Here is a 23462-nt window from a genome sequence, read left to right as displayed (position 1 = left end):
ATGTGCAAAATACAATTCAAAATTATTCTATATAAGAAGAACCATAATGGGAAGTTATTGTTTAAAGGATATGGAGTTTCAATTTATGAATATAAAAATTTTTGGAGATGGATGATGGTATTGGCTGTACAACACTGTGCTTAAACTGCACACCTGAAAATGGTTAAGATGGCAAATGTTACGTGTTTTATCACACACACACAAAAACAAAACACCAGGAAAATATCAGTTTTCAAGAAAATTGAAAGAAACAACAGAAACCAACTCTGAGGCGATCCAGATGTTGGAATTTGTGAATAAACACTTTGAAGCAGCTTTTTATAACTGGAGCCAGCAATATAAAGGAAGATATATCCACAATGGACAAAAAGATAAGAATTGTCGGTGGAGAAATAGAAATTATAAAGAAGAATCAAATGGAAGTATTCTAGAACTGAAAAATATGGTACCTAAAAAAAAAATCAACATCTTGTTTATCATTTGTATTATATATTCTTTAACATTTTAATATTTTTCTTTTTGGATATACATATATAAAACTGCTTCATACAGTGGTTATTTCAGATGGAAATTCGTATTTGGAAAGCAATTTAACTGTGATGACTATCTTAAAACTATTTGATGTCAGTTACTGGGGGGCAGGTAGTGATTGAGAGTAGTACTACAGGCTCTTGTATTAGACTGGCTGCAAATCCTGTTTTACCATTTACTAGGTACATGATTTTGGACAAATTATATAACCTATCTAAGACTTATTTTTCTTATCTGTAATTTGGGAATTAAATAGTTCTTTATAATGCAGTATAAATGTTCTTAAAAATCATCGTGCTTTACAAAATTGCACAATACTAGAGGGACAACACTCAAAAACTTCATTGATGATAAATTAAAAAGAACCTAATAAAAACAGGAGCACAGTTTTACACATGTTAAATGGTTAAGAAATGTATAAATAATACAGTGAATATAGCTCTTTCCCTTGGAAAAGACCTGACGTGGAAATGGGTGTTGAAAAGGTTGGATTTGTTAGTTACATAGTGGAAGAAGGATTAATCTGAAATTGGATGGAAAGTTGTACCACTGATAACACATGTAGTGATCTGAGGTAGATGTTTGAGGTTGGTATGTTTTGTCATTCCTGAAGAGCCCAGTTCAGCTGGTAGCCATTTTCTGCCTTCATCTAGTATTTCTTGCAGACAAAATTATGCCCAAGCAAACACAAAATTCATATTATGCAACTGAATTGGAACAAATGCACATTTTTAGAATAATTACTAGAGCACAAGTACTGTATCTACCTCACAAAATTATTATAAAGATCAAAGGAGACAATCCACGTAAAGTGTTAGGATTTCCTGGATCATAATAGTGCTTAGTCCATGTTAGTTATTATGCTCTTTTTGTACCCCTAGTTTACACTGCTAACCAGCTGCTAGATTATTCTTAGAGAATATCATTGTTTATAGTAAAGGGAATTAGTCCCATTAGTGAGAATTTATTCTCATTAGGAAGAACGCTCCATTTCAGTTTACCCTACTGAGAAAAGGATGCTGAAAATCCCTCCTTTTATGAATAAAAAATGGTTAGATATGATTATCAAGAGTAGAAAATGCTGTTAGAATACTCATACAAAGAGAGTAATTTCATGTTAGACGGGAGAAGCTGAAGGACTTTGAAATCAGTTGAAGTTGCTGAAGCTCTACAGCTCTTAAGACAGTGTAAAGGTTGAGCATGACTTCCTTGAAATAGTCTACTGAGGTCTGAGACAAAACTAGGAGTTGATTAAACTGGTTAATAGTGGCTATAAATTAATAATGGGTGCATTCATTTTTAAACTTCCTGTAATCTTTTAAATGTAGTGATGAGTAATATATGTTAGTGTTTTGCTTAGCTCATGTTTTTCTTTTTAATTTATGAAATAATGCAAACCTATAGAAAAGTGCAAAATAGTATGAATAGATATATAACTACCACTAAGATTAAGTCAGTGTTTTTGCCATAATTGTTTTTTTTTTTAAGGGAGTGTAACAAGTAAAAGTAAAACCTTAAGTTCCTGTTCATACCTTATTTTCCTCCCCATTTGTAGCTGCTGTCATATTGGTGGTGTGCTTCAGTCATGGGTGGTTTTACGTGTTTATTACATGAGTATATATCTGTACAGTATGTTACTGGTTAGTGGGATTTGATAATTTGCTTGCATACTCTTGTAATCTACTTTTTTCACTTAATACCATGTTTTTAAAATATTGACATGTATAAATATAATTCATTTATTTTAAGTAACTATCTCATTTTCTGTGAGACAGGTTGCTACTTTTCTACTATTAGAAAAGAGAGTGATTCATTGAGTATCCTTAATACTTGTATTTTCTTTGTATTGTTTTTTGGACTTTTTGGTTCTTAGTAAGAAATTTTATAAATCACAGTTATATTTTGGGGATCCTTCCTGAAGTTATAAACAAATTCCCTCTTGGGGTGTCTGAATGGCTCATTCATTTGGGCATCCGACTCTTGGTTTTGGCTCAAGTCATGATCTCAGGGTCCTGGGATCGATCCCCACTTCGGGCTCTGTGCTTAGCATGAAGTCTGCTAGAGATTCTCTCTCTCTCCATCTGCCTCTCCCCCCAACTCGCACTCTAAATAAATAAATAAAATCTTAGAAACAAAAAAACAACCCACAAATTCTCTCTTGCCCTGTGATTCAAGTCTTCGGAGAAATCTATCTCTGCCCCCAGCATGATTTAACATGACAGCAAAAGGGGCTTAAGCTCTATGTACTGACATTGCTACCCTTTCTTGGATATATTTTCTGGGCATTAAAAAACTCAAGCAAATATAGCATATAAAGAAAGAACTTACAGAAAACTTTTCAAGTTGACAAAAATATGGATACTGTTAAATTCAGGAAATTTCATCCAAGTCATATAAAGAATCCTGGTTAGTCATAAAATGATGAAATTGATTATATGGAACACTGGTACTGCTTAGATTTCCCTCTGGTGTAGGTTAAGAATTCTGTGTAGCTTACTTTCATTTACCAAACCATTTGCCAATATCCTTCTTTTTCAAAATAACAACTGTGTGGAATCAATATTAATCTTCGCTGTGCTAAATGCTAAATTCTGTGTACATTTTTATTTTCCTTAAATTAAAGAGTATATCTCAGTGGATAAAGAAGATGTGGTCCATATATACAATGGAATATTACTCAGCCATCAGAAAGGATGAATACCCAACTTTCACATCAACATGGATGGGACTGGAGGAGATGATGCTAAGTGAAATAAGTCAAGCAGAGAAAGTCAATTATAATATGGTTTCACTTATTTGTGGAACATAAGGAATAGCGTGGAGGACATTAGGAGAAGGAAGGGAAAAATGAAGGGGGGGAATCGGAGGGGGAGACGAACCGTGAGAGACTATGGACTCTGAGAAACAAACTGAGGGTTCTAGAGGGGAGGGGGGTGGGGGGATGGGTTAGCCTGGTGATGAGTATTAAGGAGGGCATGTACTGCATGGAGCACTGGGTGTTATACGGAAACAATGAATCGTGGATCCCTACATCAAAAACTAATGATGTATGGTGACTAACATGACATAATAAAATTAAATTAAATTAAAAAAATAAAGAGTATATCTTAGCCGATTTGAGGACTATATTTTAAGATACCTTTTTTTATTATTTTGTGCTGACTTAATAAATATTTGAAGAATGCTCTGGTTTGAGCAAATAATGTACCAGTTTATTACTTGTCAAGAATGTTTACGTAGAAATATGCCCATATTTTGAGAAGTTTTTTTAAATAATGAATTTAAAAATTTTTATGTAGCATTCCCCGAAATTCATTTTCCTATGTCCCAGTGACTTAGAGTCAGTCTGAAAGGAATGTAATTGGTGTAGTGTCTGGGTAGCATTAGCTGTTAGGTGATACCAGTCATAATCCTTTAAATTTAAGAAGAAAAAAATAATCTGAAATCAAAATTTAACAAACAGTTATATAAGATATTAATGTTTCTGTTATTTAGGTACATTGTATTCTCTTTGTCTTTTATAATTTTATGAGTAAAACCTATTTAAAAGTACTATTTAATGTCCCATCTGGTTTTAGATTGAGTCTTTGGTTATATTAAAATGCCCGTGATTATTTACTTGACCATTGTTTACTTTCTTTGTCATTGTTGCCCAGGACAGACTTAATATATGTCTGTTGTCTCTGTGTCCTATCCAGTTTGGGATTTGCCCCAAATTTTTCATTTTTGTCATTAATAGTTGTGTTAAAGTAGGACAGAGAAAGTTTGTGGACCTCCATATTGTACTTTTAACCTCTGCTGTGGTTTTGTCTAATGACATGGAAACACAAGTGCAACGAACAGAGATGTCATTTAAATATGTAAGACATTTAAAGCAGAAAGACTTTTTCCAACCTTTTTGAGATATAAGTAATTTCTCTTTTAGAGCATCATTCAGAATGTGTGCTGGTAAAATGAAGTGTGCCCTGACAGGGCGAGTAGGAAAAAACTAAATCCTTCCTTTTCTCAATGGTGGTGAGATAAGTGTTGGAAGTGTTTCATCTGCTGGCAACTTGTACCAGCAGGTTGTGCTATGGTCTGTGCAAAGCATGAAGCTCCCAAGCTGTCAGTGGATGGAGTCAAAGGAAGACATGGGAAGTTTGGGGTTGGTTGTAGATGAAATACGTGCAGGAGACAGTCCTGCCATAGATCATTAGAGAGTGGTCAGTTCTTTTGTTATTTATTGTGCAGTGTAAATCTAAAGCCTATTTATATTATTATTTGGTAGTTCTTCCTTTATCTTGTTATAAACACAGCAGCAATCAGTTCTTAAAAATTGAAGTGTATACTTAATGAAGTACTGAATTTCTTTCTCGGTACTTAATATGCACAAAATGTTTATCAGTATTTACCATCCACTATGAGAACTGCAGTGATATCACTGACCACACAACCACCAAAAGATAAAATGTGTCTGCTAAAGAAAGCATCAGCATCTATTTAAAAAGCCTAAGAGTTATTTTAAGAAGATTGTGTCTCAAGATCACAATTAAATATATACAGGTACAGAAGATGTTTACATATCTCTCTGTGATACAAGATTTCATTTAGATAACTTTTTAAAAATTAATTTTCTTCATTTTATATTCCAAGTTCTCTTTTGCACATATGAAAAATGAAGCAGTGACTGTTAATATATTGGCTCCATTAGCAGAAAAAGGACCTAAACAATGCTAGTTTTCAAATAAAAAATCAATTAATTCCAATAATAGGTTGACTTTTTTCACTCAAAGCTTTTATATGTTTTTTCTATCAGTGCTATAAATGGAATCAAAGCAAAGCTTTTGAAAGTTTATTCTGTCAGAGTGCTGTAAATGCTCTTGTAAATTTAAAAGGTCAACATGGAAGATAAAATTACTTGGTTTTGCTAAAAATGTTGTCATGGTAAAATCAATTTCTTATTAAATTAAAACAAAGAAGCATTTTGAGAATTAGTTGTGGTGCATGCAAACCATCTCTGTTTGTCTACTGAAATAAAACTATAATGGCCAAATATACTGATATTTGATATATATAGTTTAATTGAACTACAGAATTCTTGTCATGAAGCTAATACTGAAAAAAATACATAAGCATGACAGCCTACACTCTTGTACACAACATTTTTGCTGCATGTTACCACCTGGATCCTAGAAACATGATTTTGTGAAAAACTGCTTTGTAAATTAACCTAAGTGTCCTATGTTGGCTTTTCTTTCTTTTTTTTTTTTTTTAACCAGGGGAGGGGATGGGAGTAAGCAGAACTTCTCTTTGTTAGATTTTGATTCAGAATCAATTGGAAATCTTTAAAGTGTTTACCAAATTGAGTGCCAAAAACCTTCGACTTTTGAAAATTTTAGCAAATCGCAATTCTTGGAAACAAATCTTGCAAGCAAGGAGTTACTGAAATTTATCCCTTCAAGTTAAGTGTTAAGACCTCAAGATTTATTTTTGAAGTTCTGTCATTTGCAGTATCTCAACTAATATAAAGACTTTTTTGATGGAGCTCCTATTTTGTATTGGAGTGAAATGAAACTGAGAAGGTAATTGATTTTGCAGTTTCTAAATTTGGTGAAATATTTTAAAAAGCATAAATAGAGAATAACTTAAAGTTTCGTCTCATAAAAATAATTATCAAAAAAAAGATTGGAGGGGTAAAAGTTAAGTATCTAGGCTTGATATTTTTACAGATACCAGCATGAAAGAAAGCATGATGAGAATATCATTCTATCAACAGGATTTTCTTTATGCTTACCAGATTGTTTAATACTGTAAAGAGGGTGTTTTCTTCATTAAAAATATTATGGTCTATAGAAGAAGAGAGTAAGTTGAAAACGTCAAGAATTTCATAATTATTGATCATAAATTCAGTTTTGAAAGGATTGTGGATAGTCTTATATTTTTTTAAAAAGTTCAAGATAAGACCATATTAAAATATGTTCTTCAGGGGTGCCTGGGTGGCTCAGTCATTAAGCTTCTGCCTCCGGCTCGGGTCATGATCCCGGGGTCCTGGGATCAAGCCCCGCATCGGGTTTCCTGCTCGGCTGGAGGCCTGCTTCTCCCTGTCCCATTGCCTCTGCTTGTGTTCCCTATTTGGCTGCCTCTCTCTGTCAAATAAATAAATTTTTAAAAAATAAAAAAAAATTAAAATATGTTCTTCAGAGAAATATCAATGACAGTACTAGAGGTAGATACTCCTAAGAAACTGATTAAAGTATATGAATGTATGGTGAATAATTATTCGCTTATACTTTCAATGCATCATTATACATAGATAGGTTTTTATCTTTTAGAAAGAATTCTCATTTTGAAAACGATGTTTAATAGAACTGTTTTTATAAGCCCACCAATATGATCAAACAAGTTTTACAGTAAATAAATGCATACTTTAAAAATTACAAAATTTTAATTGCTTAAAATTCCCTAACTCTTGATAGTGTCTGTTAGTATACTGAAATAGTTTAATTTCCTAAAAATTAATTTTGCGGATCACAAATAGAAGCTAAATATGTCACTCCACTAGCTCAAAAAAAAAATCATTTAGTCACTATATCGTACACCTGAAATTAATATAACACTGTATGTTAACTATACTGGAATTAAAATTTTTAGGAAATCATTGTAATGAACAGACTTATTTTATTTCTCTGATTTATTTTAATTTCATCTTCTAAATCACCACACTCAGATGGACTTCAGAATTACACTGGTTGTAAATTCTCACTGCATTTGAGAAAACTGGTGGTTAGTATATTTCCCAGGCTCTCTCAGAAAGCTAATAACCTAGTCCAGGACACCACACTTTGTTTTGAGCTGCATTCCTCATTTGGTGACTATTTTGCTGATTGTCTTTAAAAATGAATCATAGAATTTTTCTTATCTGTAGTTGAACCAACATAGTCTAGTAATTAGAGAATAGCGATTATTGGTAACCAAATTCAGAATAGCTCTATTAACATTTTTCCCTTGTATTTTTTATAGTTCTATTTTATTGGAACTAGGTTAATGCTTTATAAATACATTGTTACTGCAGGAAGGTTGCTTTCTATCCAAATCAATTATCTTAACCAATTATTACTGTAAAAGAGTTTACCACACCATTTGTGTACTTTGACTTATTGTTCTAGAATTGTCTTTAGCTCTGCCTGACTTGATTGATTTTATTTTGTGTCCGTTTCTAATGTCTATAAATTGTTCTAATATAGATGTTTATTTTTTCTATGTATTATGAATCCTATTTAATTTCTAGCTACAATTGTATTTGTGTAACCTAAATTAAAGCTATGCTTTTTCAGTAAAATAACTGAAGTTTAAAATACCTATTTGATAACATTTCGATTTTGGTTTAATTACTATTAAAATTATCTCAATATATGTTAATGTAGTACGTTCAAAAATTGACTTTGGAAATCTTATTACAGTGTAAAAGCTACTATAATAAGTTGCTGCCTTACATAAATAAATAAATGACCAATATTACTAGAGGCTATAAGCAGTATGGGGAAAAAAATGGAAGGAGTCTTTTATCCTAGTTTTTAGAGGGCATCAGCAGCTTGCTTTTATGAAAAAGTAACAGCTAAATGCACTGCAAATAATTTGCAGTAATCCAGTTCAGTGATTCATGTGTCTGCTTTAATGGGTCATAATTCAGGGTAAAGTAACTGAGTGCAGTCAGAGTGCAGACACTGCTTATGCCAGGGACAGTATCTCTTCATAAAACACACCTCAGGAGAAGCAGTTTGCCAGCCCTCTAATACTCTCTGATGTTTTGATGTCCTGCATATTTTTCCGATTAAGTTTTGAGTGCCATGTTTTTAGTTGTATTTCCACATTCATTATTCTCACGTAGACCCTTCAGTGGGTTTGCCATATATGATTATTTTTTTAATGATGCCTTTCTTTCCACTTCAGCAGTTTAATAATCTAGCACATGGCTGCTTCTCAGTACTCAGCATTCACCTCCCCAATACTGAAGAGGACATGTGCTTTGGCTTCAAAATTCCATTTGCAGCGTTAGAAATGCATATTCCCTACGGAACAACATTTGTTTGACATAACCATTCATTTTTATTATCTGTTTAAATATGTTTATCCAGAGTTATCAATAATCATAAATAACTGTATTCTCATCTTGTTCTGTTTTTTTCCAACAGACAAAATTGCTTACCCAGTACATATTAAATCTCGGCAAGTATGATCAAAACTACGACATCAGAGACCGTACAAGATTTATTAGGCAGCTTATTGTTCCGAATGAGAAGAGTGGAGCTTTAAGTAAATATGCCAAAAAAATATTCCTAGCACAAAAACCTGCACCACTGCTTGAATCTCCTTTTAAAGGTATTATCAGAATACAGCTGCAAAATACATTACCTAAAAAATTATGACAATGTGCCCCATTTCTAATATGTTTAAAATTTATCTGTTAAAAAATGTAAATGATTAACCTGTATAATTGTATAAAAACAGTATACTTTCTACTGACTTACCTGTTCTCCAGAGCAACCTTTCTGTTAAAGTTTATATTTTTATATACCTTATTTACCTAAATAATTTCATTCTTCTGATTTTATTTTTATTCTTACTAAACAGTTTAGATTACTTAGAATAGTAGATTAAAGCTGTGTTGTTCTAATAGACATTGACTTCATTTCTATTCTAAATAGCTTTATTTAATAAGGAGTCTAATTTTTACCTTAATAGTGAGTTTTTACTAATTAAATATTCTATGTATACTAACAAAACTTTTCTAGGAAGAATTATTTTATAAAAATATCCCTTTATATTTAAATTTGTTTTTCAAAGATGGAAGTTGACTTATTTTTCCCAGCTTTTTAGAAAGAGTAATTATTTTATCAATTTAACAAATCCATTAAAATTAGGATCAAACAGTTATATACCTTGGTTTTCATATCGTTTCTTATTTAATTGCTGGTGATAAAAAGCAGTTCAGTTTTGTAGAAAAACTATTAAAATTCTGGATGTGTTTGTGCTAAGACATGTATATGGATTGTTTAACTGTGCTGTCATTCTTAATATTCACAGTAAAGTAATTTTTAGAGAAGCTACATTTCAGAGCAACACCTCTAAACACACTGACTGATTAGCTTTTTTATTGACCATTATGGGAGAGATTATTGTAATCTATGGACTGAAATCAGTTTTTTGACCTATGAAGAGTTTCCTAGTTTATATTTATTCCTTGACATTTGAGGTAATATGCCAATTACCTTGAGCTCTGATTAGTATTGTTCTCTGTTATATACAGCTCATATTGTTTATTTTATATTTTCCTCTCTTTTAATAGATAGGGATCATTTCCAGCTTGGCACTTTATCTCATACTCTCAACACTAAAGCTACCGGCTACCTGGAATTATCTAATTGGCCAGAGGTGGCGCCGGACCCATCAGTTCGAAACGTAGAAGTAATAGAGTTGGTAAGTTGACCTTTCTGAAATTAATTTTGTCAAGCAGTGGGAGATTCTAGAATAACTATTGTTTTATATAAAAGCTTTTTTGGGGGGTTGAAAATTGAAAATTGTTCTGGTGTTTCTAAATGTAATGTGTTAGACCTATCTTGCTGTTATGGGAACTGAATATTGCAGTATTCCTATGTCATTGTACATGTACTGTTCCTTTTCTTCAAGGAAATAGAGAATTGAATTCTCTGCATCAGTGCCACCCACATTTTTGGTATTGCATTTTTAGCGGTGTAGATTCAATTTCTAAGGTATTTAGTGTCATTGGATTGAGCTTTTTCTACCTTGTTTAGAGATTCACAAGCTTCCTGTCAATATTTTTCTAAATAATTTTTGCTGTTCTCTTCCAGAAAAACCATACAAAGTGTTCTTCTGGATTTTATGATGAACCTGTTTTAAGTGAAGTCTAGCCATAAATAGGTTGCATTGTGTACGAAAAATGTTCTTAGGGTCATAACTAACATGAATAATATGTTGCTTTCACATTTAAAAAAAAAAGCTCTCTAAATAAATACTCTTTTCCTAGATCTTTAAAAAAAAATGCTGGCTACTAAAATAAAAGAATTAATGTTCTTTTCTAATATTTTTCTTTCTTATATGAACAAGAAAAGTAAAAAGAAGGGTCTTCTGATTGTCTTTAGAAATTGATTACTCGAAATATGTCCAAAACTTTTTAAAGTAGAATTAATAAAAAAGAACAATTAGGTATTACATTCTGGGTGCTTTTCTGATAGAAAAGATGTATTGAACCAGGATTCAGATAACCAGAGTTCTTTACCACTAATTCCTCTGGGAAAGTCAGTTAACCTCCTTGCCTATTAAATTTTCCATATAAAATGGAAGGAAATCTTTATTACTTTAAATAGAAGAGTTTCTATAATGGGCCTAGCAATATAATTTGGTCCTTTTGAGAAATGTGTTTCTCTTAACTACTCAAACTTATCCTGGCTTTGAAGCATGGCCAGAAACAATAATAACTCTTATTGGCTCCATTTAGCAAACCCTGGTAGTGTACTTTGATAATGTTTTACACACATTATCTTGTTTAAACCTCATAATAATCGTAAATGATGGTTATTGTTATTCCCATTTTACAGATGAGGAAATCAGGGTTCAGAGAACTTAAGTAGGTTGCCCAAGCTCAGTGGGCAAGTAAGTTAGCTAGTTAGTAAGTGATGGAACTGGGATTCCAACCCAGTTTGGAATCCATTGTTCATGCTGTTACTTAACTGCATTTTATTATGTAACATGAGGAGAGGAAGCTTGAACTTGTTTGCAAATCTGTGCTATTCTTAGTACTTAGCACTGCCATTTTTATGTTGTGACAAATTATCTCTATTTAGAGGTGATTTAAAGAAATGTAAAATTTATTAAAACTAATTATATGTCCATTCCTCTTTGACACTGAGTTTGTTGTTTTCACTCAGATCTACATACTTTTAAATTACTCTTCAAAGATTGGCTTATTTGTGCAACTCTGTGTCAGATGCTAGAATACAAAGAAATGTTCTTTGTTATGATTCTTTCCATAGATTTAATCTCTCTCCTAATTTCTTATTATGCCTGCTCATTGTTTTTATGGTCCTGTCCTTTTCCATTATTGGGTACTTAATATTTTGGCATGCATACAAACATTCTTTTATCCTCCCCCCCACTTCTACCCTATCCTTCCTCCTTGCTGCCCCATTCCACCAAAAAATAAATGAATAAAAATAAAAATAGTTTATCTTCCCAGAAATTGATAGCAATGCTATGCAATTTAATTTGGTTTCAGCAGTATCCTTGTATTGGCTGATGGATTGGTTGGTTGGCTGGCTTCTTCCATTGTCTTGTGCTCTTCTAAGCATAACTACCTTATAGGGACAGTGCTTAGATAACCAGTTTTCTTATGTTCATTTCACCTAACCAGTTCAGCAGAGACAAATTGATTTCTTTTTCATTTTGCTGACTGCATTCTAGAAATTAATAATTGGTAACTTACTATGGAGAGTAATTAAAACTGATGGAACCTGGTTGAAGAAGACTATCACTATCCATTGATACGATACAAAAACAGTTTTAATCTACTGGTTTCTAGACATTTTGGCTTAAAATTATACTGTAAGAGACATAATTAAGTATGAAAATAATATAGTTTTAATATCAAATGCAGCTGCAACAGTGTAGAAAGTAGTGTTCCTTACAGTCTTTCTTGCCTCTTATTCTACCACCCCTCCTGCAAAATCACATCAGTGTATTTCATGCATATAATATACTGTTTTCCTAGTTTTACCATAAAGTGATATAGGGTCACATCTCATTATTATGAAATATAACCTTAGTTAAGAAAAATGCCTAGGTTTAGGTAATCTGATAGGGAACCTAGTTAGATTGACAGTAGAATTCACTTAGGATTGCACACTACCATTTCCAGGATATTGGATGTAACATATTTTTATATTATGATACCTATAAGTTTTGAAGATCCTTTAGAATTTTTTTGCCAGGTTCTAGAAAATCCTCCCCCTTAGAGAAAGCCTGTCTTTTGCATATGAAGTGTATTTGCTTTTATAAACACATCTTTTGACATTTTATTCCTCCCAGGACCTTTCAAATTAGTCCTTCACTATTCTCTTCCTCTTCTCTTTCTCTGTTATTTCTTTTGCTTAGAATGATAGAACTATCATAGTCATAAAGGACTATAAAAAAGTTAAAATGTTTTTATTGTTTAAAACCTAAAACTCAATGAATAAAGAGTTCATGGCCATGTCAAGATAATTTGCCCCTTTGAGCATAGAAGCCTAATTTTCCTTGTTGATTTGGTCTTACCCTAAAGCCATCTAATTAAGTAATTTTTTTTCCATACATTGATCTGGCACACTTTTTACCAGACTTCAGAGAAATATGTTTGTTTTAAGGATTTAAGAAAAAATAGGAACTGCAATGTTTACTAAATATAGGAGAACTTTGTTTATAGAACAGTATCTTTATTCATATTTGGAAGACAGAGCATTTTTTTTTTAAGATTTTATTTATTTATTTGACAGAGAGAGACTCAGGGAGAAAGGGAACACAAGCAGGGGGAGTGGGAGAGGGAGAAGCAGGCTTCCCGCGGAGCAGGGAGCCCACTGCGGGGCTCGATCCCAGGACCCTGGAGTCATGACCTGAGCCGAAGGCAGACACTTAATGACTGAGCCACCCAGGCGCCCCAAGACAGAGCATTTTAAAATATATAAAAAGCAGTACTGCTGACCTTATGTATCTTATTCAAATATATTCAAGGAATTTTTACTCATTATTATTGTCCATATAGTAATTTTCCAAATTATTGAAGCTTATCTTTTTAAGCAACATACCTTAAGCCCTAAAGCCCTCTAGATCAGGGCTTTGCAACCCTAGCTGCATATTATAATCACATGGAGATCTTCAAAACAAACCTATATGAGACTTGCAGCAAACCATTAAAATCCGAATCTTAGGAGGTAAATGCCAGGTATTAGCTTTTCAGTATATTTTTTGTTTGTATTAGTATTTTTTTTTTGTATTAGTATTTTAAAAAATGTTCTCAGGTGATTCTAATGTGCGTCCACTGTTGAGAACCGTTCTTAAGCCCCTGTCATATATTCTAGCAGACTGGCACATAGTAGAAACTCAATTGAAAGTTTGATAAATAAATGAATCTTAATTATTTTTGACCTCTTAAAAAATACAGATTTCTCTACCCTTTAACAGAGAGTCTATGAAAGATGATTTAATTTTTTTTGATAAATTAAGGTCAAATTATGAAAACAACTTATTTTACTTTAATACACTGTATTAAAGTCTTTAAGGAGCTATTCACACAACTAATCATTATTGTGCCAGACACTTTTGAGGTATATCAGTGTACAAAGTAGTCAAATATCCCTGCTCTCCAGAAGCTGATGTTCTAACGGGTAGAATGACAATAAAAATAAATACGTAAATTGTACAGTATGTTGGAAAGTAGTAAGTGCTGTGATGACAAAAAGATAAAAGAATAGAGCAAAGTAGGATCAGAAGTGCCAGGTATGGGAGGTTGGAATTTTAAACAGGGTCCTCTCTGAGGTGAATTTTGTGCAGAGATTTGAAGGAAGTGAGGGTGTGAGCCATACAGCTATCTGGGGGAGAGCACTGGAAGGGAAGGCAGCATGGGAAGGCCCTGTAGGGGAGCTTGCCTGAGATGTGTGAAGGAACAGTAAGGAGGGCCTTGTGCGGAGTGCACCGGAGGAAGAGCAGTAGCAAGAGGGCTGAAAGGCAGGGGGCGAGGCCTGGTCTGGTAGCGTGAGCAGATTATTGTAAGGACTGGCTTTTTCTGAGTGAAATGGTAAGCTGTGGCAAGCTTTCAGAACCAAGAGAGGCTTGATCAGACTTCAGTTTTAATTCAATCATTTTAGCTGCTGTGTAGAAGCAAAATAAGCAGTTGCAGTAATCTGAGCAAGATGGCTCTGACTAATGGTAAAGGACCAAGGTGGCTCATAGCTTTTTTTGTGGATTAGATGTTTAGAATATGAAGGAAAGAGAGAAGTCAAAGATTACCCCAGGGTGTGGGCCCTTGAAATAGTTAGGGTTGATTGCCTACACTTTTTTCAGGGTTTTTTTTTTGTTGTTGTTTTTTCTTTTAAACCTCAGTATTTAGCTATGATCTTGCATTTCTCGTCGCTGTTACTGCGTCTGCCTTCACCTCTTCTAGGGCATATTACTTTAGTTCAGATCTCCTGAAGACCAGCAAATACAAAAATATTTAAAAGTATATGTAAAATAAGGTTGTTGATTTAACAGAATGTGGTCTGAGTGAGATTTGAGTTCCTCTATTTAGGAGTAAAGGGGAATCAGCTTTAATGTCAGATCTTCTAACAGTTGCCTTCTCTTTTGAGACCTGCAGCTTTCTTAAGGATTCACATTGTATTCTGAATGATTGTTTGCCAGAAAACTGAATCCCTTAATGAGAATTCATTTGTATTTACAGCTTTCCTTTTTTTTTTTTTATTTTAAACAGGCAAAAGAATGGACTCCAGCAGGAAAAGCAAAGAAAGAGAATTCTGCTAAGAAATTTTATTCTGAATCTGAGGAAGAGGACTCTTCTGATAGCAGCAGTGACAGTGGTGGGGTTTATAGTTCACTGAAAAAACTTTGTTCACTACAGTTTATATGCTGTGCCTCCAACAAAACAATAAGGCCCTAGTATATAATAGTCAACAAGTGGGTCTATTCTATTATGATAATGCCTTTCATTTACATATCATTGTATAGGTTTCAAAGTAATTTCTAATCCTTTCTCATTTGACTTTGCCTCTTGAACACCTAGCTGAGAAATTAGAGTTGAAACAAACTCATGCTTTTCTGAATTCTAACTCACCCTGCCTGTTATATTCATAGCATATTGAAAAACATGATTTTATATTTGAGAAGCCTTTAGTGGGACCTTTAAAAGTAACTCTCTTCTGTAAAAATGTAAAGTTTATTTTAAACATTGAGCAATCTGTTCTTTATCCATTTTATACTTTTATTTCTACATCAACCTGTGTAGAGTAAAGCTAAAATTAATAAATCTCTTGTGTATTATAAAGAATCAAAGAGCTAAAACAATTAGGACAACCATATAGTGAAAAGAATGCTAAATTGGAAGGATTTAGAATTGCTGCATTTCAGCTATGCCAACTGAATAAGGTACTTACCTTTTTCTGTGTCTGTTAAATAAAGAGGTAAAGTTAGATGGTTTTAAGGCCCTTCAGTACTAAAATTCTGTGAGCAATTTGCATAATGGAAAATATATTGGAGTTACTTTCCAACACTCTTTTAACAATTAACCTAAGAGACCTATCTGACCCAAGATCAAATGACACCTATTTCTTCTATAACCTTTTTTCCAGAGCTCTTCACTATCACTTGGTCATGTATTACCTTACTCTAAGATAATTCATTCACTTTTTCCTCAGTTTCCCCTATCAAAATCTTTGTTTCCTGTATCTGATAAATTAATCTGTGATACATCACATTGTGAAATGATAAGTTGAAAATGGAGAATATACTAAGTGTTGAGTGTTAATACTAAAAAATAGGAGATTTCAGAATGATGTAGATCGTTAAGAAAGATCTGTTGTATAGTTAAAAGTGTACTATATGGATATTTGTCTACGTCCCCTTTATTCATAAGCTCATGCCTGTTCATAGGCTAACTTTTTAAAATACATATTTGCAATTTTTATTGAGACTTTTCATGGGTTGATCTGAGCATGGGGCCGGAGTTCCACTCTAGCTACTAAGGAAAAAGCTAACTTTTCTCCTTAGAAATTATGAGAGTATTTTCCCAGTCAGCAAGTCTTCTAGAGGATAAACAGATGTCCTCAAAGATTTTACTAACTGACATAAAATTAATGCTGAATAAAAACTTATTCACTTAAAAAAAAAAAAAAAGGTTGGGGAGGGATTTTACTAACTTGAAATTTTTAGTAGTGGTTCCTGAAGTGAACTGGACCAAGACTCATGTTGAACTCACATGTAATTAACATGAGAGAGTAACTTAGATGCTATAATTTTTTTTCCTTATTTAAGGGATAAGTCACTTATCTGAGTAAATATATACATGTGCACAACTTTCTTTCATATCACATTTAAAATATCCTATTCAGCAGTTTTACAAAATTTGGGTAAGGTAAATTTTGCCCTTTGTAGAAGCTGATAGTAATGAATGCCTTACCATGTGCAGGCACTGTTGTGTCCTAATCACCTTTACATGTTTCAAATCCTTTAATCTTCACAACAGTTCTCTAAAGTATCTAGTATTATTATCATCTTTGCTGGAAAGGAAACGAAGACCCAAAGAGTTTGAATAACTTGCTCAGTCTTACAACTCATAAGTGACAGAGCTAGGATTTGAACCCAGACATTCCTGTTTGAAAACCCATGCTTCTAACCACTACATGCTATTCCAAAAGAAGATAGGTAATCCTAGCTTTTCACTGTGTGATACATAAATCGATCCTCATAAAGTAGATATTACTTACCTATTATATGTTCCTGGCTAAGGGCACTTCATCAGATAGATAATAGATGGGAGCAACAGTTTGTCCTCTTATTGAGGCTAGTACTTTGCACCTATAATCATTTCAAATAGTAAAAAATTATGCTACATGTTTAAAATACACATAAATAAACTATATCACTTCTGGGGAGAGTCCTAGTATACCATAATTTCTACATAAAGCATTTAAATGTATAGCTCCACGGTATAATTTTATGATCTCTTTGATCTCTTTGACCTGTGGAAAAATCTACACTCGCTAAAATAAGTAATTTTTAATTAGTAGTTTTGCTTTTTGCTTTTGAATTGAGAAATTTTTACATATGATTCAAATGGTTCATTCCCATCTCAAAATGTGTACCTAAGAAGATTCAACTCTTGCCTTCTCTCAGTAAAATTTCTCACTATCAGAAGAATTAAAAATTATTTCTTTATCCTTATATCATTCCTTAAAAAAAAAGTTTTTGCCATAACTAGATACTTAAGGATTTGAAAAGCAAGATTCTCTCAAATTTGGTTTACTTGGTTCATCTTTTCTTTGCTTTTCCCTACTATCAAAGTGTGTCCTCTGTCTTTTGAAGCTCCCCACACTCACACTGCTGCAGGAATTAGGAGGTGGGGGGACTGAATGACAGGAGTGTGGAAATAGAGTGTTGAACAAGTGGGGTCCAGTAAACTAAAATTCAGCATCTGGTTTCATTTCTGATGAATATTGACAGTTACTTGGGTCCTTATGTCTAATTAAATGGCTATAAATCAAGGAGCATCTGGTTATTTTTTCAGAGAGTGAATCTGAAAGTGCAAATGGAGAACAAGAGGAGGAGGGAGACAGTAGTGAGGACAGCAGTGAGGACATCTCCAGTGAGCATAGGAGTGACAGCGAAAGTGCGTCAGAAGTAGGAGACAAAAGAACAGCCAAGAAGAACTCCAAAAGCAAAGGGAAAAGGTAATATTTTGTTAGAATTTCCTTCAAAAAATATTCTGTGGTGTTTTCCCCCAGGATACCATTTCCCTTTAATTCATAAAGTGAGTAAGAGAAGAAGTGTATTTTTTCCCAGATACTGAATCTTGTAAAATTAGTTAGAATACTAGTTCACATTATTTATTCTACTACTTATTATACTTAGTTTTCGTTTTGAACTTGAACAAATCTTGGGGTTACATTTTGAAAATTGGTATAACCTTGGAAGGCTGAGTTAAGTGATCAAGAAGTAGGTATGAAACACTTAATTACCTTCTGTAGCAATTTTGCTGAGGACTAAAATTAAATCCTTCAACACTTTGCCATTATGTAACTAAGACAATTGATTTTTCTAAATAGTGTTATAGTAAAAAGATTATGATCCAAATATCAGAGTCAAGGGCCGTGAAGGAAGACGGTCATAAGATATTTAAGTGTTAGCACTTTTTAAGATCTCCCATTATCAACATTATCGTGTATTAAAGTGTCATTAAAATTTTGAGTAATTGGGGCTAATACCTTGGATTGTATGAGTCTGTTTTCCCCATTGCTGTCAGCGAGTGGCCTCTGCAGACGTGATGGTCCTTTTCCTGGGAGCCTGCTGCCCGCTTACTTGATGAGCTTGCAGCCCAGCTCAGTCGTGGCTGACAGCACTGATTGGGGCGCAGTACGCTCTCTGCTCCTTTTATTACAGACAGTAATTAAAGCAGCTCGCCCTGCCACTTCCATAACAAACACAGCATAATGCCCTAATTATGACTTTATTAATTTAAGTCAGGATTTAATGATTTTAAAAGTGATTTATATTGTTTTTCCTGTTCAGAACAAATGAAATATGTAGGTTAAATTAATACAGGCTTTTCATCATTGCAAAGTTAAAAAGCTAGTTACCAGTAAATTCTTTTCATTAGATTAACATCTGAAACTCTAAGCAGTAAGGTAAACAGTAATTACCCATCAAAATTGAGTGCTACATAACAAAATAACACTTTTACCTTTAAAATCTTATCTTAAAAGCTATAAGTTAAATGTATGCAGAATCATTCACTTGTTGCAGCAAAGGATTTACTTGGTCTGTAATATCCTTTCCTTTGAGAGAAATTTTGTACTTCTGGTTTAATATCAGAATATCTGTGATTACATAGTTTATAAAAAGTGTCTTATTTCCAGGAAGGGAAAATTTTAAAGATTTTATTTATTTGACAGAGAGAGACACAGCGAGAGAGGGAACACAAGCAGGGGGAGTGGGAGAGGGAGAAGCAGGCTTCCCGCAGAGCAGGGAGCCTGATGCGGGACTCGATCCAGGACCCTGGGATCATGATCTGAGCCGAAGGCAGACGCTTAACGGCTGAGCCACCCAGGTGCCCCATATGTTAGAAATTTTTAATTGTGTATTTATATTAGTTTCATTGTGTGTTTTTTCCTTCAGAAATGGAGTTTTCTCTTTGCCTATGTTTTAATTTAAAAGAATTGTTTATTATACCAAAGGGAATCTTGGATACATTGAAAACCTTATATTTTTAAGTACATGTTTTAACCATTGAGTTGGGGATAATAAATTGCCATTCTTTGCTTCGGGGAAAAAAACAACATATTTTTTAGTCATCGAATATAATTACATGTGCTCTGAGATGTTACCATGACTTCATTTTTAATAAACAGCAATCGTATTTCCTCCACAAAAATCAATTCTAGGAAATATCGATTCTTCCCTTGTCTCACCACTCTCTCTCCCCCTGTGTTTTTCTGCCTGTCTCTCAGAATTTTTTTTGAACTTTGATAGTTTAGCTATATGATAAGTTTTATTAAAAGCTCTTATTTTGGGGGCTCCTGGGTGGCTCAGTCGTTAAATGTCTGCCTTCGGCTCAGGTCATGATCCCAGGGTCCTGGGATTGAGCCCCGCATCGGGCTCCCTGCTCTGCGGGAAGCCTGCTTCTCCCTCTCCCACTCCCCCTGCTTGTGTTCACTTCTTGCTGTGTCTCTGTCAAATAAATAAATAAAATCTTTAAAAAAAATTAAAAGCTTTTATTTTTAAGTAATCTCTACAAGCAATGTGGAGCTTGAACTTAGAACCCTGAGATCAAGAGTTGCATGCTCTTCTGAATGAGTCAGCCAGGTGCCCCTCTGTGATAATCTTTTAAAGCTAAGGAGCTTTAGGTTTCTTTAAAACCACCCTTTAGTAGTCATAACTATTTATGATTAAATTTGAGTTTTACACTCCAGAGTGTTTTCATTTGAAGGAAGCTAGTATGGTGTAGTGGGGGAAATATGGTCTTTAGAATAAGACAAACTGAGTTGAAATTCCAGTTCTGCTACTCCAGACAATGTGTCCTTGAGCAAGTTACTTAACTTTCCTGAATATTATAGGATAATAATACACCGAGTAATAATATGTTGAAACATCTAAATTAGTTAATTGGTGTGAAGCTTCTAAAACTGCGTGGCACAGGATTTTTTAAAAAAATACACATGGAAAGAGAACTAGACCTTCAGTTTTGAGAAAATGTAGAAGACCATAGTATATCTCTCTTTTGAGAAAAGACCTTTGGGCTACCTCACATGTTATTTCTTCTCCATGGAGAACTACTTCCCTACTCAAAACTATCCCTACTCCCTGCCTTATTCCTATTTCTCAGCTTAGGTGTTTCTTCCTCTAGGAAGCATTCCCTATCTTGGTTAACTTTGTTTAGATGCTCTCTCATGACATATTATACTTTATTACTTACTACTTACCATACTTTTTTGTCATTGCCATCGTCTCTGTATTCCCCAATGCAGTGTAGATTCTATAAGGGAGACTCACAGAGATCATCTATATCTTATTAAACATTGTTATCCTTAGCACTAACATACTGCCAACCCATGGTGGGTGGTCAGTTAATATTTATTAAATGAGTGAGTGAGTGAGCAAATGAGTGAGTAGCATCAGCATTTAGGTTTGATCATTTGTTTTTTTGTTTTTCTTTTTGTTTTTTTCAGTTTTCTCCATTTATTGTTTTCCAATATTTATTTTTATTTATTCTTTTAATTTAAATTCAAGTAATTAACATATAGTGTATTATTAGTTTCAGAGGTAGAGTTCAGTGATTCTTCAGTCTTATATAATACCCAGTGCTCATTACATCACATACCCTCCTTAACGTCCATCACCCAGTCACCCCATCCCTCCACTTCGATCCCCTCCAGCAACCCTCAGTTTTTTTCCTGTGATTAAGAGTCTCTTATGGTTTGTATCCCTCTCTGATTTTATCTTGTGTTATTTTTTCCTCTCTTCCCCTATGATCTGTTTTGTTTCTTAAATTCGGCATATGACTGAAATCATATAATAATTGTCTTTCTCTGATTAACTTATTTTGCTTAGTATAATACCCTCTTGTTCTATCCATGTTGTTGTAAATGGCAAGATTTCATAATTTTTTTGATGGCTGAGTAGTATTCCATTATATATATACACCACATCTTCTTTATGCATTCATCTGTCGATGGACATCTGGGCTGTTTCCATAGTTTGGCTATTGTAGACACTGCTGCTATAAACATTGGAGTGCAGGTGCCCCTTTGGATCACTACATTTGTATCTTTGGGATAAATACCTAGTAGTGCAATTGTGGGGCCATAGAGTAGCTCTATTTTCAACTTTTTGAGTTGTTCTTCAGAGTGGCTGCACCAGCTTGCATTCCCACCAACCTTGTAGGAGGGTTCCCCTTTCTCCACATCCTTGCCAACATTTGTTATTTCCTGACTTGTTAATTTTAGCTACTCTGACTGGTGTGAGGTGGTATCTCATTGTGGTTTTCATTTGTATTTCCCTGATGCAGAGGGATGTTGAGCATGTTTTCATGGTCTGTTGGCCATTTGTATGTCTTCTTTGGAGAAATGTCTTTGATTGGATTATTTGTTTTTTGGGTATTGAATTTGATAAGTTTTTTTATAGATTTTGGATACTAGCCCTTTCTGTGATAAGACATTTGCACATATCTTCTCCCTTTCTGTCGATTGTCTTCTGGTTTTGTGACCGTTTCCTTTGCTGTGCAGAAGCTTTTTATCTTGATGAAGTCCCAGTAGTTCATTTTTGCCTTTGTTTTCCTTGTCTTTGGAGACACATCTAGCAAGAAGTTGCTGCGGCTGAGGTCACAGAGGTTGCTGTGTTCTCCTCTAGGATATTAATGGATTCCTGCCTCACATTTAGGTCTTTCATCCATTTTGAGTCTATATTTGTACATGGTGTAAGGAAATGGTCCAGTTTCATTCTTCTGCATGTGGCTGTCCAATTTTCCCAACGCCATTTGTTGAAGAGACTGTCTTATTTCCATTGGATATTCTTTCCTGCTTTGTTGAAGATTAGTTGACCATAGAGTTTGGGAGAATTCCCCTGCGAAGCCATCCAGCCCTGAACGCTTGTTTGTTGGGAGATTTTTGATTACTGCTTCAATTTTCTTGCTGGTTATGGGTCTGCTCAGGTTTTCTATTTCTTTTGGTTCAGTTGTGGTAGTTTATACATCTCTAGGCATGCATCCATTTCTTCCATATTACCTAATTTGATGGCATATGGTTGCTCATAATATGTTCTTATAATTGTTTGTATTTCTTTGATGTTGGTTGTGATCTCTCCTCTTTCATTCATGATTTTATTTATTTGGGTCCTTTCTCTTTTTTTGATAAGTTTGGCCAGGGGTTTATCAATCTTAATTTTTTTCAAAGAACCAGCTCCTAATTTTGTTGATCTGTTCTACTGCTCTTTTGGTTTCTCTTTCATTGATTTCTGCTCTAATCTCTATTAATTCTCTTCACCTGCTGGGTTTAAGCTTTATTTGCTGTTCTTTCTCCAGCCCCTTTAGATGTAGGGTTAGGTTGTGTATTTGAGACCTTTCTTGTTTCTTGAGAAAGGCTTGTCCTGCTATGTACTGCCCTCTTTAGGACCACCTTTGCTGCATCTCAAAGATTCTGAACAGTTGTGTTTCATTTTCATTTGTTTCCATGAATTTTTTTAATTCTTTAATTTCCTGGTTGACCCATTCATTCTTTAGTAGAATGCCTTTAGCCTCCATGTATTTGAATTCTTTCCAAATTTCCTCTTGTGACTGAGTTCCACTTTTAAAGCATTGTGGTCCGAAAATATGCAGGGAATGATCCCATTCTTCTGGTACCAGTTGAGACCTGATTTGTGACCCAGTATGTGATCTGTTCTGGAGAATGTCCATGTGCACTCAGGAAGAATGTGTATTCTGTTGCTTTAGGATGGAGTGCTCTGAATATATCTGTGAAGTCCATGTGGTCCAGTGTGTTATTCAAAGCCCTTGTTTCATTGTTGATCTTCTGCTTAGATGATCTGTCCATTGCAGTGAGTGGGGTATTAAGGACCCCTACTATGATTGTATTATTACCGATGTGTTTCTTTAATTTTGTTATTAATTGGCTGCTCCCATTTTAGGGGCATAAATATTTACAATT

General features: G+C 34.0%; 1 protein-coding gene across 3 annotated transcripts in view; it reads left to right on the top strand.

The window, feature by feature from the left end:
- AP3B1 (adaptor related protein complex 3 subunit beta 1) overlaps positions 1-23462 on the top strand; it is a 259999-nt gene that overhangs the window by 145511 nt on the left and 91026 nt on the right. For all 3 annotated transcript variants that reach the window (XM_027606180.2, XM_027606181.2, XM_027606183.2), the window contains exons 16-19: positions 8703-8889; positions 9857-9987; positions 15026-15131; positions 17834-17996. In XM_027606180.2, the coding sequence (XP_027461981.2) occupies positions 8703-8889; positions 9857-9987; positions 15026-15131; positions 17834-17996 (587 nt within the window). The remainder of the gene's footprint in view (positions 1-8702; positions 8890-9856; positions 9988-15025; positions 15132-17833; positions 17997-23462) is intronic.

This window comes from Zalophus californianus, chromosome 5, assembly GCF_009762305.2.
Source record: "Zalophus californianus isolate mZalCal1 chromosome 5, mZalCal1.pri.v2, whole genome shotgun sequence".
Taxonomy (NCBI): domain Eukaryota; kingdom Metazoa; phylum Chordata; class Mammalia; order Carnivora; family Otariidae; genus Zalophus; species Zalophus californianus.
Note: the sequence above shows the minus strand (reverse complement) of the source record. Positions and strands in the feature narration are given on the sequence as shown.